Here is a 13284-nt window from a genome sequence, read left to right on the forward strand (position 1 = left end):
GGATCCTGATTGCTGTCAGGTACACGTGGGTGCAGCTCACAACCCAGGGCATGACAAGGGCGCATCCCTTCTGCCCACACTTTTTTGGGTGCAGCCTCCCTTCTGCCTGGATCCCTCCAAGGCTCCTCCTGGTCCCTGCCCCACAGCCCTCCTCCAAGCCAAAACACCTCCCTGCTCATCCATACGTATCCCATGGTAGCAAGAGATGCCAGATATAAGGGGACCAAAGCTTGTCCATGTTGCTTGTCTCACCTTTTTGACCACTCCAAATGAGGGCAATAGCTCTTATCCAACCCAGAATTGTCACCAGGCGCAGCTTGGTTGCAGAGCACCAACCTCAGGGCTCTGCTGAGGTCCAGAGCTGCAGGGCACAGGCTCGTGGATCAGACACGATTCCTCGAACAACCAGGAGAAGCTTCTGCCCTTTGCCGATGGAAACAGAGTTGGTTAGGAAACAGGCTTGCCATCAGGGAGAATTTTGCACTTCAAAACAAACCAGAAAGAATTGATAATCATTTTGGATGAAATCAGTCAACAGAAAATAGATAGGTAGGTATATAGACAGATGGATATAGAGAGGAGTAGATAGAAAGATAGATAGTGAGATAGATAGATATAGATAGATAGATTTCCTCATAATTTATAGAGGCAAAATTTCTGGCTGACTTTTTCATTTAATTTTGTAACGAGTACTAGGTTTGAATTCTGAAGTGAAAATTACCTTTGCAAGAGCATCATTTTTTTTTTCCTATTTACACTCGCCTTGCCCTGGCTTTGAAACGAGAAGCCCATTTGCAAGAAGATCTGATTTCAGCAAATTGTCGTGTTCTCCAAGCAGAGTCTTCTGCTGAAGCATCCCTGGTTCTCTCTTTAAGAGGCCTGAGTCTACTGCTGGGGACCCCCTGCTCTCCCCAGAGCCCTCCGTGCTATCTGTCAGCTCCACTGGGTGCAACTGGGAGCTAGATTAGCTCATTATTTTCCCAGCATTATTTTCCCACTCGGCAGCTGTTGGATTCCTTGAGGGCTTTGTTCAAGTGTTTCTCCCAGTCCTGGAACCTTTTGCTCCCTGGGATCTTCAGATGGTTGTAATGCGATGATGAGACCTCCTCCTGTGTCCCGAGCGATTTCTGCTCTGTACCAACCATCTACAGAATGTCTCTATTATCAGCTTGAAGGTGATAGACATTTCAGGACACCATGGTCAGTACAATTTAGACATTATCCCATAAAGATTATGACCCCTTTAGATTTTATGATTCACCCTTCAGATGATTTATTTCCATATTTTCCTTTCCAGTCCTCATTTCAAACAAAGAAAAGCCAAATTGCACATCCTTGATGGGCTTGGAGCTCTGATAGGCTGAGAGGTTAGGCAATCTCTGTCCCGAGGCTGTCTAAATGGGTTTCTAATTGCGTTAGATCTTGCTATGAGTTAGATAAATTCGATCTGACCAGGCAGGTTGGCACCGGGCTTTGGCGGCTTCTTTGAGCAGCATGCAAATTTTGGGAGGCTTCAGGGCACCTATGCAGAGTCAGCCCACATTTCACCCAGACTTATTCATTAAATAGCGCCTCGGGATCTGATGTCCATTTCAGGACGGCTGTTCTGCCATCATTATTTCAGCAGGACTGGTAACACCTCTCCTCTGAATGCAAGGTCAGCACTCGCTAATTGCCAGAAACGGAAGCCATGCGAGCAGTCACGCAGAAGAGCGAGCAGGTGCTTCTCAAATAATGCCTGCTTTTGGGAAGAGCGATCCGCGTGAGGTCCTCTGCGTCTTCCCTGCAGTTGTGGGTTCCTTCTGTGGCCTCCCCTGTCCATAGCCAAGGAGTTAGAAGGTTGTTGGGAAAAACCTCGCTTCAGACAAAGGGAAAGGGGTGGGCACGAGGAGCAGAGCAGAGCCACCAGCCAAAACCTCATGGACTTTGGGGGGACCAGAGCTGGTGGCCCCATTGCTAACGTGCCTTGTGCAACCACGGTAGATGTGGCAGAGGTGGCCCCAGCAAACCGCCCTCGGGGAGGCCAAACGGGTAGATCAGGAAGGGGAAGGGCTGTCCGCCCCATGCAGAACACCAGCAGGCACACCCGCAGCTGCTCGGACGAGCTGTAAAGCAGTCAGATACTCATGGCCACAAGCTGAGCTTGGGTCCTCTTTCCTCACACCAGAGCCTGGCCCCGAACTGTTCCTGGCAATTCTGGTCCTGCTTTCCTAGAGCCTCTGGATTTGGTTTCCATATTCCCCTCAGCATCCTGCTCCAGAGCCTGCGTTGCATTACCGTGGAGCTTCCAGGCACAACGCTAACAAATAAAATAATTCCCGCATGCAGCAAAGCCTCTGTATGCAAAAAGTCAGAGCTCTGTGGTTTTGGGCAGGATCCCGGTGCTTATCTTCTTATTTTTTACTGTAACCAGGGACGTCGCAGAGCTCCAGGTTGCTTTTAAAGGAGAGAGGAGGTTCGTGAATTAATCTGAAGTTGGCTAACTCCTGGGCCACAATGGCTCCCTTGTCACTTATTTTTATATTCTGGGCATCGGGTCTGACATTGCCTTTCACTCGCAGCCCTGTGAGTTGCTGCATTGTGGCGGTGGCCGGGGAAGCAAGCTCCTTTGGCAGCGGGCTGAGAGGCCGGGGAGGCTGAGAAGCTGGGGAGGCGCAGGAATGGGTGGAGGCTGCCGGACCAGCCTCGGTCCCGCTGGCGGGGCAGCAGCAAAGGGGTTAACAATTTTGACGTTTCCACAGCTCTGGCATTAATCCACGCCTGCACAGCTCCCGTCGGCAGGAAAAGGGCGCCTGGGGCAGGTTTTAAGGTTCCTTTTGTGCAAATTGGGATTTCTGGGATTTCTGGGTCCGTGCCACAGCACACGGGAGGCGTGGTGTGATGGGGCGATACACACATTTGGGGCACAGCATGGCCCAACCCTTCTCCCTCATATCCTGTTGCCCCTGGTTTGCAAGCAGAATCTGCTTGGTGCATGCCCTGCTGCGAGCTGGGGATGTTTGCAATGAAGCCGAGAGGAGGTGGGGAGCAGAGGGGGTCTCCTGGGTCCCCTCCAGCAGCCGTGGTCTGTCCTGGGGACCCTCATGATGGAGAAATGTATGAAGAAGCCCCATGGTGGGGCTGTACGAGGGGGTTGTTGCTGCAGGATGCCATGGGGGCTGTTCTAGAGCAGTAGCAAAGTGGAGGCAGCAGTTAGAAACGGAAAAGCAATAAATACCAGCAAACAAAGGGGAGGGGGAAGCATATAACAATTAGTAGAAATTAGTAGTTTTGGAGTGTAAAAAATTGACAGGGAAAGCCAAAAAACATTGGGGGAAAATCAATTTTGACAAGCTGAACACAATAAGGAGCACTTTAAAAATGCACTAGGAGGAGGCAGCACCAGCAATTGTCATTTCCAAATGGAGACTGCAAAATTGTTAATTATGTAGAAAAATGCAAAAGTATTCAGTAAGTAGTTCTAGTAATTTGGACCGAGACGGAACAAGGCAGGATGCGGTACCTGCCAATGCGCTGATAGCCGAGAAAGACATCCAAAATACCGTCTTCTTGGAACAGCAAGAGTTGGAATAATGCCATGGGCCAGCTGGAGCGGCGAGGGGGCACTGGGTGCAACCACGCTGCCCGGGAAGGGCTGGGTTAACAGCCGCGGCGGGGGACTTGGTGATGGAAACAGAGCTGACACCAGTCAGCACCGTGTGATGGGAAAGGATGCCGGGCAGCGTCCTTGCATGCTGGGTCCAGCTCCTGAGCCTCTCTCCTTGGGCATCTGCTCCTGGCCACCGCGAGGAGCAGGATCCGTGCCAGACGTGCTGGCGGGGCCGCAGCGGCAGGGCTCCAGCAGGGAGCTTCGCGCTCATGCACGATTACAGCGTGCAGCTGATCGCCCCGGAGTTTGATGAAGACGCTGAGTTGATAATGCTTTATGTTATTATTATTATTATTTTGAATTAACACTATTCATTAAATGTGAGGCATTGTCAGCTAGATGAAGATCTGGTTTATCAGCAGCTTTGAGGAGAATAGCAGGCGCTGGCTGGGAGTCCTGGTGGAACCAGGTTCTCCTGGAGGAGCTCTTCGGCAGCACGACGGTGCCCGCTGCCATTCAATGTTGCAATCAACGATCTGGAAATAAATATAAAATCACCGCTGATAAAATTTGCAGCTGACATGGAGATTGGTGGAGTGGGAGATCATGATGAGGATAGAGCAGTCATGCAGAGCGATCCAGATTGCTTGGTAAACTGGGCCCATTTAAACAAAGTGCATTTTAACGCAGCCAAATGCAAAGCTGTATGTTGAGAAACAGGGAATGCTGCTGCGTATCCTGGAAAGCAGCAGCTCTAAAATGAATTAAGGGTCACACAGCACGAGGAGCTCAGCATGGACCAAAGGGCTAACGTTGCCCTCGGGGGAAGATACCGAGAGGTGGGAGCAGAAGGAAAGCTCTGTTGAGGTGGTCTCCCTGTTATAGGGATCACCCCAATGAACAAGCCAGGATGTGGGCCACAGAATGGACTTGCTGGCTCAAAAACTGCCTTGCAGGTTGAGGCTTATGGAAGCCAGTTTGTTTAACTTCACAGCAGAAGATCGAGGGGTGCCTTGGTTGCCCTGCACAAGCAGCTTCTTGTGCAGAGAACGCTGCTGGCTGAAAGGCTCTTTAACCTCGCAGAGAAGGGTCAGACAAAACCCAATTTCTGCAAGCCTGTGCCAGACAAACGGAGCCAGTGTCTTTCCACGACTCCAGAACAAGGCTCTCCGGGCAGGGAGCTTCAGCCAGACACAAGCTGCTATTATTTTGGAAGCGCACTGGTCACAGCACGGTGGGGCCCGGAGCCCGGCTGTGCCACGCAGCGAGGAGCAGAGCCCGTGCAGGGCCTCTAGGCAGGGTCCAGCCTCCGCAAGAGGTGTCCTGCAGGTAGAAGCAATCCTCCTTGGTAGGAGGCCTACAGGGGCTGGGGCTACACAGGCTGTTTGTTTGCTTTACTGCAGGCAACCCACGGAGCCCTCGTGGATTGTCTGGGGCTCCATGGCACAGCCCAGCGGCACAGACAGGTCCCTGGGTGACCTCAAGACAAACATCCTGCTTGTGCATCCCGATATAGACACATTTTTTGTGAGGCTTTGACGCTGCTGATGGATCGTCGACCCATGATCTGCTGTAACCCCCAATCCTTCAGCTAGCCTGCTGCTTCTGTGGTGATTATTTTTCCCAAGTGTGCAAATGTGACAGATATATTCCACATCTGTCATCCGAGCAGTTAATGAAAATACAGGCTCGCAATGGACTCGGGACACAACCCGAAGAATTTCATTTGATACATCGTCCCAGCTGAAAGACCTGTCTTCAGTAATTACTTTCTGAGTACGACTTTCTAAATGCTTTGCATCCACCCTGCAGCGAAATGCACTATATTACCGAAGCAGAGAAGTACTATGCTGCACCTACACTATTTTCCTGCATTACTTATGAGAATATCATCTAAAATAGTGTCAGAAAACTTCCTAAAGCCAAGACATAACATTTACTGCTCCTCCTCCATCCACGAGGCCTGATGTCTTTTCAAAGGAAGAAGTTCAATGCCTTGACATGTTTGTTTGTGACAAACCTACAGTGGCTGTTACTCATTTCCTTGTTATCTTGTAGGTACTTACAAAGAGTTCTTTTATCTGTTTCAGTATTTTTCCAGGAACTGAAATTAAGCTAACTGTTTTATAATTCTCCAGCTCTTCTTTTTTCTCATCTTTATAGACAGGCGCTATTTTAGCTCTCTTCTACTCTTCTGGAGCCTCCCTCATTTTCTACAAATCCTTAGGAAAAAAAAAAAAAAAAAGAAGAAAAAAAAAGTTTTTTAAAAAAAAAGGAAAAAAAAAAAAGCCCTAACAGCTCTGAAGTTACTTAAATCAGGTCTCTAAGCACCTGGGGTGAATTTAATCAGGCCCAACCAACCTAAAAGCAGCTAGCTCATTTAAATGCTCCCTGTGTGTTCCTTCCCTTGGTTAGGTTTGATTCCTTCCCCTTCCTCGTTGGTGCTAGCTGTGTGGGACGCCTGATTGCCACTCGATTTTAGTAAAGGCTGCAGCAGAAAAGGTATTTAGCCTAAATCGTGCTGTCTTTCAGCGTGTTGGCTCCTCTGCCTCCCCACCACGTTCCGGTCCCGTCGAGCGGCTCCTTCCCATGTTGATTTTGTGTGTCATTCTCTCTCGGTGTTTGTGTTCTCATCATCCTGCTTTTGCCCTGTGAACTCGAGCTACCCTTTCTGCTCCTCGGTAATCATGACAAAGAGGGATTTTCTGGAAGGATTTGAGGAGGCTTGATGATGCAGCTTAATGGCTGTTTGCAATGAGCTCCTCCCTAGCATGAGGCAAGGCTGGGGAGAGAGCAAGCGTGAAGTAGGGCTTTGAAATGTTTAACGAGCAGACAAAAGAAGCGATTGTGACCCTTGATGGGAGAGTGTTGCAATGAGAGATGGCAGAGGCTGGAAGGTGAGGAGGGTGTCACCGGGGGCCTTGTGCTGAGCACTGATCCCATTAGAGAGGCTCTCGGCAGAGGTGGGTCTCCGAGAGCATCAAGGGCGTGTGGGAGGTCGGCAGCAAGGTGAAGATGCCTGATGAGGGTAGGGTGGGGGCCAGCCCCCCACCCGGGGCCCTGTGCCAGCGGGGAGCCTGCCCTGAGCATGCCTGGGGACTTTGTGTCCTCTGTGGGTGGCAATGGAGGCTGGGGCTGGAGGAGATGCTGGGCTGAGGTGCACAGGGGGTGCTCCCAGCCAGGATGGAGCCTGCAGCCCTGGCAGGGGGCTGGTGCTGCTCCCTACTGCTGCCAGGAGCTCTGCCTCCTATCTGGGGTCAGAACTGCCGACCTCTCACCCTGTATCATCGCCTGCTGCCTGGCTGACACATCGGCTTATCTCTTCCTCCAGTTACCTCATCGCCGAGTGACGTTCTCTGCGGCCAGCCAGGCCCAGGACCTGCAGGACCCCTCCCAGCACAGCTACTATGACAGCGGGCTGGAGGAGTCGGAGACCCCGAGCAGCAAATCATCGTCGGGACCCCGCATCGGGCCGCTGGCCCTGCCCGAGGACCACTACGAGCGCACCACGCCTGACGGCAGCATCGGGGAGATGGAGCACCCCGAGAACGGTAGGTGCTGGCGGCACGCGGCTTTGCACCCTTCCTGGGGACCTCCTTCAGCCTCAATGCCTTGAGGTCTGGGTCAGGACAGGCTTGCCCCGTGCAGTCTGGTGGGGCTGGGGGGCTGGAGCAGAGGCGAGGCTGAGAGCAAGGGAGCAGCAAGGATGCGGTGGGGTGGGGAGAGGGGTGAGGGCGAGGAGGCCTGGAGATGAAGGGGGGGAGACAAGGGCCTGGCACAATGTAGAGAGAGGGGTCCCAAAAGGCTGCTCTGAGATGGCAGCGAGGAGGCTGTAGCCCAGCCAGTGGTGAGGTTGCAGCTGGGGGTCCTGTGGGTGCCAGCCCCCATGGCAAAGTAGAGGACAGGGGACGCCCTGCAGCTCCAAGCCCCCAGGGAGCAGAGGGAGAGGATGTTCAGTGGTGTAGGGGGTGTGTAGAGTGGAGGATACAAGAGCAGGGGTGGAAGAGCTGAGGGTGACATGTCCTGTCTTTGGAAGCCCTCGGGTCCCTCTGCAGCTGAGAACCCCCTGGCAGTGCCAGCAGCCTCACGGTGGGACAGCCGGCTTTCCCCTGCCCTGGCACAGCTTTGCCCCCGGTTCTGCTCCTTGTGCTGCCTCTGTGCTGCCTGCCTGGCTACCCTCAACCAGCCCACTCCCCGAGCTATCTTCTCTGGCCAGCTTAAGTTGCTTCCTTGGGCTTGGCTCTGGCTGTGCACATAACATTTACGTTCCTGTACCTGCTGCCTTCTGTGCTCTTGTACTGAGGGGGAGCTGGCAATTTCAAAGGAACCTCTGGGAGGGGAAGGAGAGGTAACGTGAAGGATCTTCCCAAAGTCTCCTACTTCTGGGAGTGTCCTTGACTTTGGGACAGGACTGGGAGTGTGTTCAGATGGTCTCAGAGTTGGAAATCTGCTGGGTCCCCTTCCTAAGGAATGTGGTGGGCCCAGAGCAATTTGTGGTCCTGAAGGTCTAGCAGAGCATCTGCCCCTTCTCCCCAGGTGAGTTCCTTGGGGGATGCTGGAATTCCTGTGCTGGGATCGCAGAAGCAATGCAAGATGGTGCCAGGTCTGGCAAGACTCCCAAATCCATGCGTTGCTCCAGCAATATGGGGCACCCTCCTGTCTAGGAGTGTGTTACAGACCCCTTTCTTCCCTAAAGTACCAGCCAGTCTGCTGGGAAGAGCAGTGTGGAGACTCTTCTGGAACCCTGCTGCAGGACAGTGGTAGTGGGCTCCTCAGGTGTCCTTGGGTACCAGCCATGTGCATGCGGGAGGCTGAAGGCAGGCGTGCAGGGAGCTGCAGGTGGCTGCCCTGATGGGTGTAGGAGGAGTGGTGGTGGCTGTGGGGCTGGGAGAGGAAGGCTGGAGCCTTTGAAGGGGAAGGGTGACCTGGAAAAGATGAGGGAGGCGCAAGGTGAGAGAGGAGAACCTGGAGGGGCTGTGGCAGAAGACAGGGTGGGCACTCTGTAGTCCCTGCAGTGTTTGGTGCCTCCCTGAGGGGATGGCATGGGGATAATGGACCTGTGGGTGTTCAGAGGACAGGAGTCACCACACCCCACCACGAACAAAGCCAGGCAGGACAGAGGTGTGCACAGGCTCCTAGGGACGCCCCCAGCCTGTTTTGCTCCCTGCACGTGGCAGCCATTGGCTGCTCCGGTGCTGCCAGCAGCCGTCCTGCCCTCCACAAACCCTGCTCCATGCAGAGGCCGTGGCAGGGCACGGCTCTGGGGATTAACCTTGTAGTCCTGGTGCACTGCAGATAATCTGGCAGAGGCAGTTCAGTGACTGTGGGGGCTGGGGTCAGGGCTGTGAGGGGAGCCTGGCGTTGGGCCGTGCTGTTTGGCCATCATGAGGTATCCATCGTGTCGTGTTGGTTTGTTGGGGCTGTGTTTCACATGGCCTGCCCCAGACCTTGCTGTGACATGAAATTTGTCTCCTTTGCCTAGGGAAGGGTTAGACTGTGCCCCCCAGCAGCGGTGGTGTGGGACCATCATATCCCCATGGGGAGCATCTCACTGTGCTCCCGGAGCCACTCGAGCGGCAGCAGCCCCACTGGGGGGCCAGGCCCTGTTCTCGTGGTGCTGGGAAGACTAAGCTGCTCTTGACCTTATATTAAACCGAAGAGACTAATTGGATCCCACACACCCTATCTCGCGGCACGAGCTCAAGACTGACACGACTGTGCATTTTCTAGGCTTTCATCTAGTTATAAATATCCAACATAACAGGGCTTCCATTGCTTTCTCCAGGAGATTATCCCTGCAGCCGAACCAATCTGATAAGCAAGTATGCAAGGCTATTTATAGCTCTTCAACTGGAAGACAGATCCATGCCTCTTCTTTGTAGATGGTTCTTCACTTGATTAACACACAAATCAGTGTCCTCCTTTTTTGGACACCTTTTACTCTGCAGACTGCAGTAAAATGCTGTATTGCAGGGGCTGAGCCAGGTCCTTTTCAGGAGGAATTATGATGTTACTGATGGAGACTTCTCCAGTATCTTGGCACTGACGTGCCAGCTCCCCAGTCATCACTGGCATTTGTCATCCCTGCTATTTTATCTAGCTGCCCACTGCTTCCTCCCCTGCATTTTGCCACTCTGCCCACTCCTGTGAGGATGCTGGGCTCGGTCTCCCATGTGGCTACCAGTTGCCTTCCCTAAGGACAGCTGCTCCTGCTGCCTGGCTAAAGGGAGCCTTTGGTAAGGAGCCTGGGAGCAATTCTGTGCTGCAAAGGATCTGCCCCATCGTAGCACACACGGAGGCTGCATGGTGCAGGTGCTGTGCTCTCTCCTTTCTCCTGTGGTGGGAATTTGGTAAGACTGTAGGACCAAACTGCAATTTAGGAAGCATTACATGAAAGCTGTTAGGAGATGTGTACCCGAGGGCTGTTGCTCTCCATTCTGTGTGGTGTGGAGGTACCTGAGATGAAAACATAGTGGTTGAAGCATTTCTGAGTCATGTTCTTTAGCTCACAGAACAGGGGAAATGTTGAATTTGCTTTATCCCCATTATTTAAAGTGGGGACCCCATGCCACTCTTAATGCATGCCACTACAACCCCACACTGAATCTGTAATTAACAATCATCCTGTGAGCTTTTGCAATGCACTTAGTGCAGTAGTATCTGTACTTCACAGATGTTAACGAGCTGATCCTCACAGCTCCCCTTCCAAGAAAGGAACTCCATCATGGGTGGGGGATGATGCATAAAATGTTTATCTGCATTTCCTGGGAGGCTTGCTTGGGTTGCGTGCTCGGCCCCACTCCGAAGGCACCTCAGCTCAGCCCGGGTGAGTGAATTGAAACACCATTCCCAGAGCTTGGCTGCTGGGCTTAATAAGACCCTTTTGGTCTGGATTTCTTTCTTTTTTTTGTGAGAACGATTGGTGGGTTGATGGCAAAGGCAGGAGGAGCAGCTCGTCCAACCTGCCTGTGATGCAGGTCATACAGTTTGACCCTGCGACTTTGGCAGCGCGCCGTGGCTGAGCGGGAGCGCTGCTTTGAACAGATCCGGCTGTGACAGCAGGCTGGTGGCGAGCGTGTGAGAGCCCCGGTGAGCTATTCCAGCTGCGGGTCCTCTCTGCCCCCAATTTCACAAGCCTGTGCTTAAAATTCCACTTGAGCAGCTCTAGCTTCCATTTCTTTCCATTGAACCTGACAGTATCAGAAGATGCCTCACTTCATGCATGCTTGTAGATCACGTGCAAGCAAGTCAACATCTAAAGTTCCTTTTGATACACTCGAGCTGAGTGAAGTCTCTTTCTGCGAGCAGAGCCAAGGCAAGACGTTTTGGCAGCTGGGTCTCTCTTCCTTTCCTCCCACCCTTCCTCTGGTTCTTCCCAGCCACGGCCATCTGCTCACGATGCCACCGTGGCCCTGCAGCCCCATTCCTGGGCAGCAGCAACATCTGGCAGGGCTTGGATGTACGTGCTGCTTGCTGGCAGCCCTTCCAGGCAGCCTGGGGAGATTTTTCCTCCCTCTCCCCTTTGCTACATGTCTGATTGTAGCTCATGTCTTCCTTTCCATCGTATAATTTCTGTCTCCGCATGACCTCCCATTTTCCAACAACCTTTTATCAGTGTGGATGCAGCCAGATGATGGCCCACAGCTTCCCAGCACCACTGGGCGCAGACGTAATGTGGCTGCTGGTATTTATCCTCTTGCCTTTGAGCACAAACTGAGCTGCTTCTGGTGGTGCTGGGCTGTGTGTGCACCATCTACCCTGGTTGAGCACGGGTGGCTCAGGAGTGCCCTCCCCAGCCAAGGGCCCTGTCTCCACGCTCATGGTGCTGAGATGTTTTTGCAGTGCTGGGCAGCTGCTCTCCCCCATCTTCTGCTTAGTTTCAGCCTGGTCATGAGCTTCTCTTTAAGCGTCTTGCAATTATTGTTGTTCTGTTCCTTCCAGCCAGCAGATGGGACAAAAAAAATTACTTTGTCTCCTCCAACACAGATCTGCCAGAATGAAGTCTCTAGATCTTAAAACCTATTCTTCTTTTTTGCATTATCTTTAAATGTCCCTTTTGTCTCGCAGAAAGTGTTCCAAGCACATGTTCAGTCTGCGGATTTTTTTTCAACCGTACCCTGCAGCATTTCTGCTTTGTTGCAGAGTGCTGAGGAATGCTTTTGACTGGGCTCCCTGCTTGGCTGTGGGATTCTAGCTGGCTCTGTGCTGCTCCCAGCCAAGCACCAGTGAGCCTGGCTAGGACATCTGGGGCGCTGAGACCCTTCTGTAGCAGGAGAGGTCTCACCTTGTTGGATGTGGGTGGGACAGAGTCAATGCTGCTGTTCCTAGAGCAAAGAAATTTGGTCTCTGGCTGGCACTGCATGCCTGTGTCTCCTCTGCTGGGCACCACAAGGTCACCTCTGACTGCTGGCTTGGGTCTGGCTGGTGCTTGGACTCTGTAGCTGAGACTTCTTGGGATTTAAGTTTTACCCATCTGCAGCGTCCTGCTTTTTAGCACTCACTAACATCAGGGCTGGAGCTGCCCATTGTAGGAGTTCCACTGTTACGAGTGGTTTCCAAGCCCTGCTTTTGTTTAGGGTATGTGTTACGAAGGGCTCCCTATGACCATCTTCCACATCTCGTCTGCTTCTACAAATTATATCTGGGTTTCTCAGTGGTCCTCAGGTCTGCAGACATCTGCATTTCTTAATAAGAAATCATGAGCTTCTCTGCTTGCTTCACCTAATGTTGGTTCATCCCAAAAGATAGCGTCTGATTTTCCTAATAGCTCCTTAAGAGTGGTGTGGGAAAAGATTCTTATCGTGAGAGGCAATCTGAGAGATGGCTAATGGTCATGCATTACATCATCCTGGTTTCAACATGCCATTTCTGTCTGAGCTATTATTTCAAACTCGTTCTCACCCTATTTCTTCTTTTCCATATTTTCCAGCACCCTTGTCTGGGTAAAGTGTCTCTTGCGAAAGAGTCATTCAGGTCAGAGCAGCCGTGGCATGCCACGCCACCCGTGTCACCTTCCTTAATTGTACCGAGGATCCCAGGGGGAACAGTACAGCTGTTTTTTCTTCCCCCGACTCAATAACAAATACATCGCTACCAGCTACAGAGAATGCCTTTAATCCTCTCAAGACCTTCTGAGGAGGATGCCACTTGCTTCAGAGGCTGTCCAAAATAGCTTTAATAATTTATTTGACATTCTCTTTTGTCTCACAGGATTATGTGGTAATGCACATGTAAGATTGTCCTGAAGTTCTCCAAAGATCCTTGGCAGATCCTGGACATCTCCAGAGGGGTTATTTGAAGGAGCCAAATTTCCCTGCTGGATTCTGATGACTTTTTTCACCCTTTCTGTCCCTGAACTGTGGCTGCAGCTTATGAAAAATCTGGGCAGGACAGTTGCTCTGAGTCAGTGCCCCAGAGACAAAAGCTTCATATTTCAGTAGGAAGGTGCCTTCTCTTGGAGAATATATCGGTCCCTGTGGCTGTGTGTGTGCCTCCTGCATTCAGAATGGGATTCCTGGGATTTCTGCTATTCTTTCCAGCCCTGTGCTGGGCTGTGGCATCTTCCATTCCCTCGTGCTCTCTGTGGGAGGACGATGGAAAATGTCATCTCCCTTCTCTTATGTCCTTTGCATTCTTCCTGCTCTGAACTTAACCAGGTGGAGCAAGTCCTGTCGTTTTTCTTAGATCTATTATTT

The 13284-nt window shown here is 52.0% G+C and overlaps 1 protein-coding gene across 10 annotated transcripts in view; it reads left to right on the forward strand.

The window, feature by feature from the left end:
* The window catches only part of PCDH1 (protocadherin 1), a 44387-nt gene that overhangs the window by 15603 nt on the left and 15500 nt on the right, over positions 1 to 13284 (forward strand). For 4 of the 10 annotated variants that reach the window (XM_084535881.1, XM_084535888.1, XM_084535885.1 and 1 more), the window contains exon 4: positions 6921 to 7140. In XM_084535881.1, coding sequence (XP_084392007.1) covers positions 6921 to 7140 — 220 coding nt within the window. Of the gene's footprint in view, positions 1 to 6920; positions 7141 to 8125; positions 8392 to 9071; positions 10074 to 10262; positions 10842 to 12518; positions 12748 to 12799; positions 13169 to 13284 lie in introns of those variants that run through there. The other 6 variants (XR_014697981.1, XM_084535883.1, XM_084535884.1 and 3 more) reach the window with 6 other exon arrangements.

Source organism: Aythya ferina, assembly GCF_964211825.1.
Source record: "Aythya ferina genome assembly, chromosome: 14".
Lineage (NCBI taxonomy): Eukaryota > Metazoa > Chordata > Aves > Anseriformes > Anatidae > Aythya > Aythya ferina.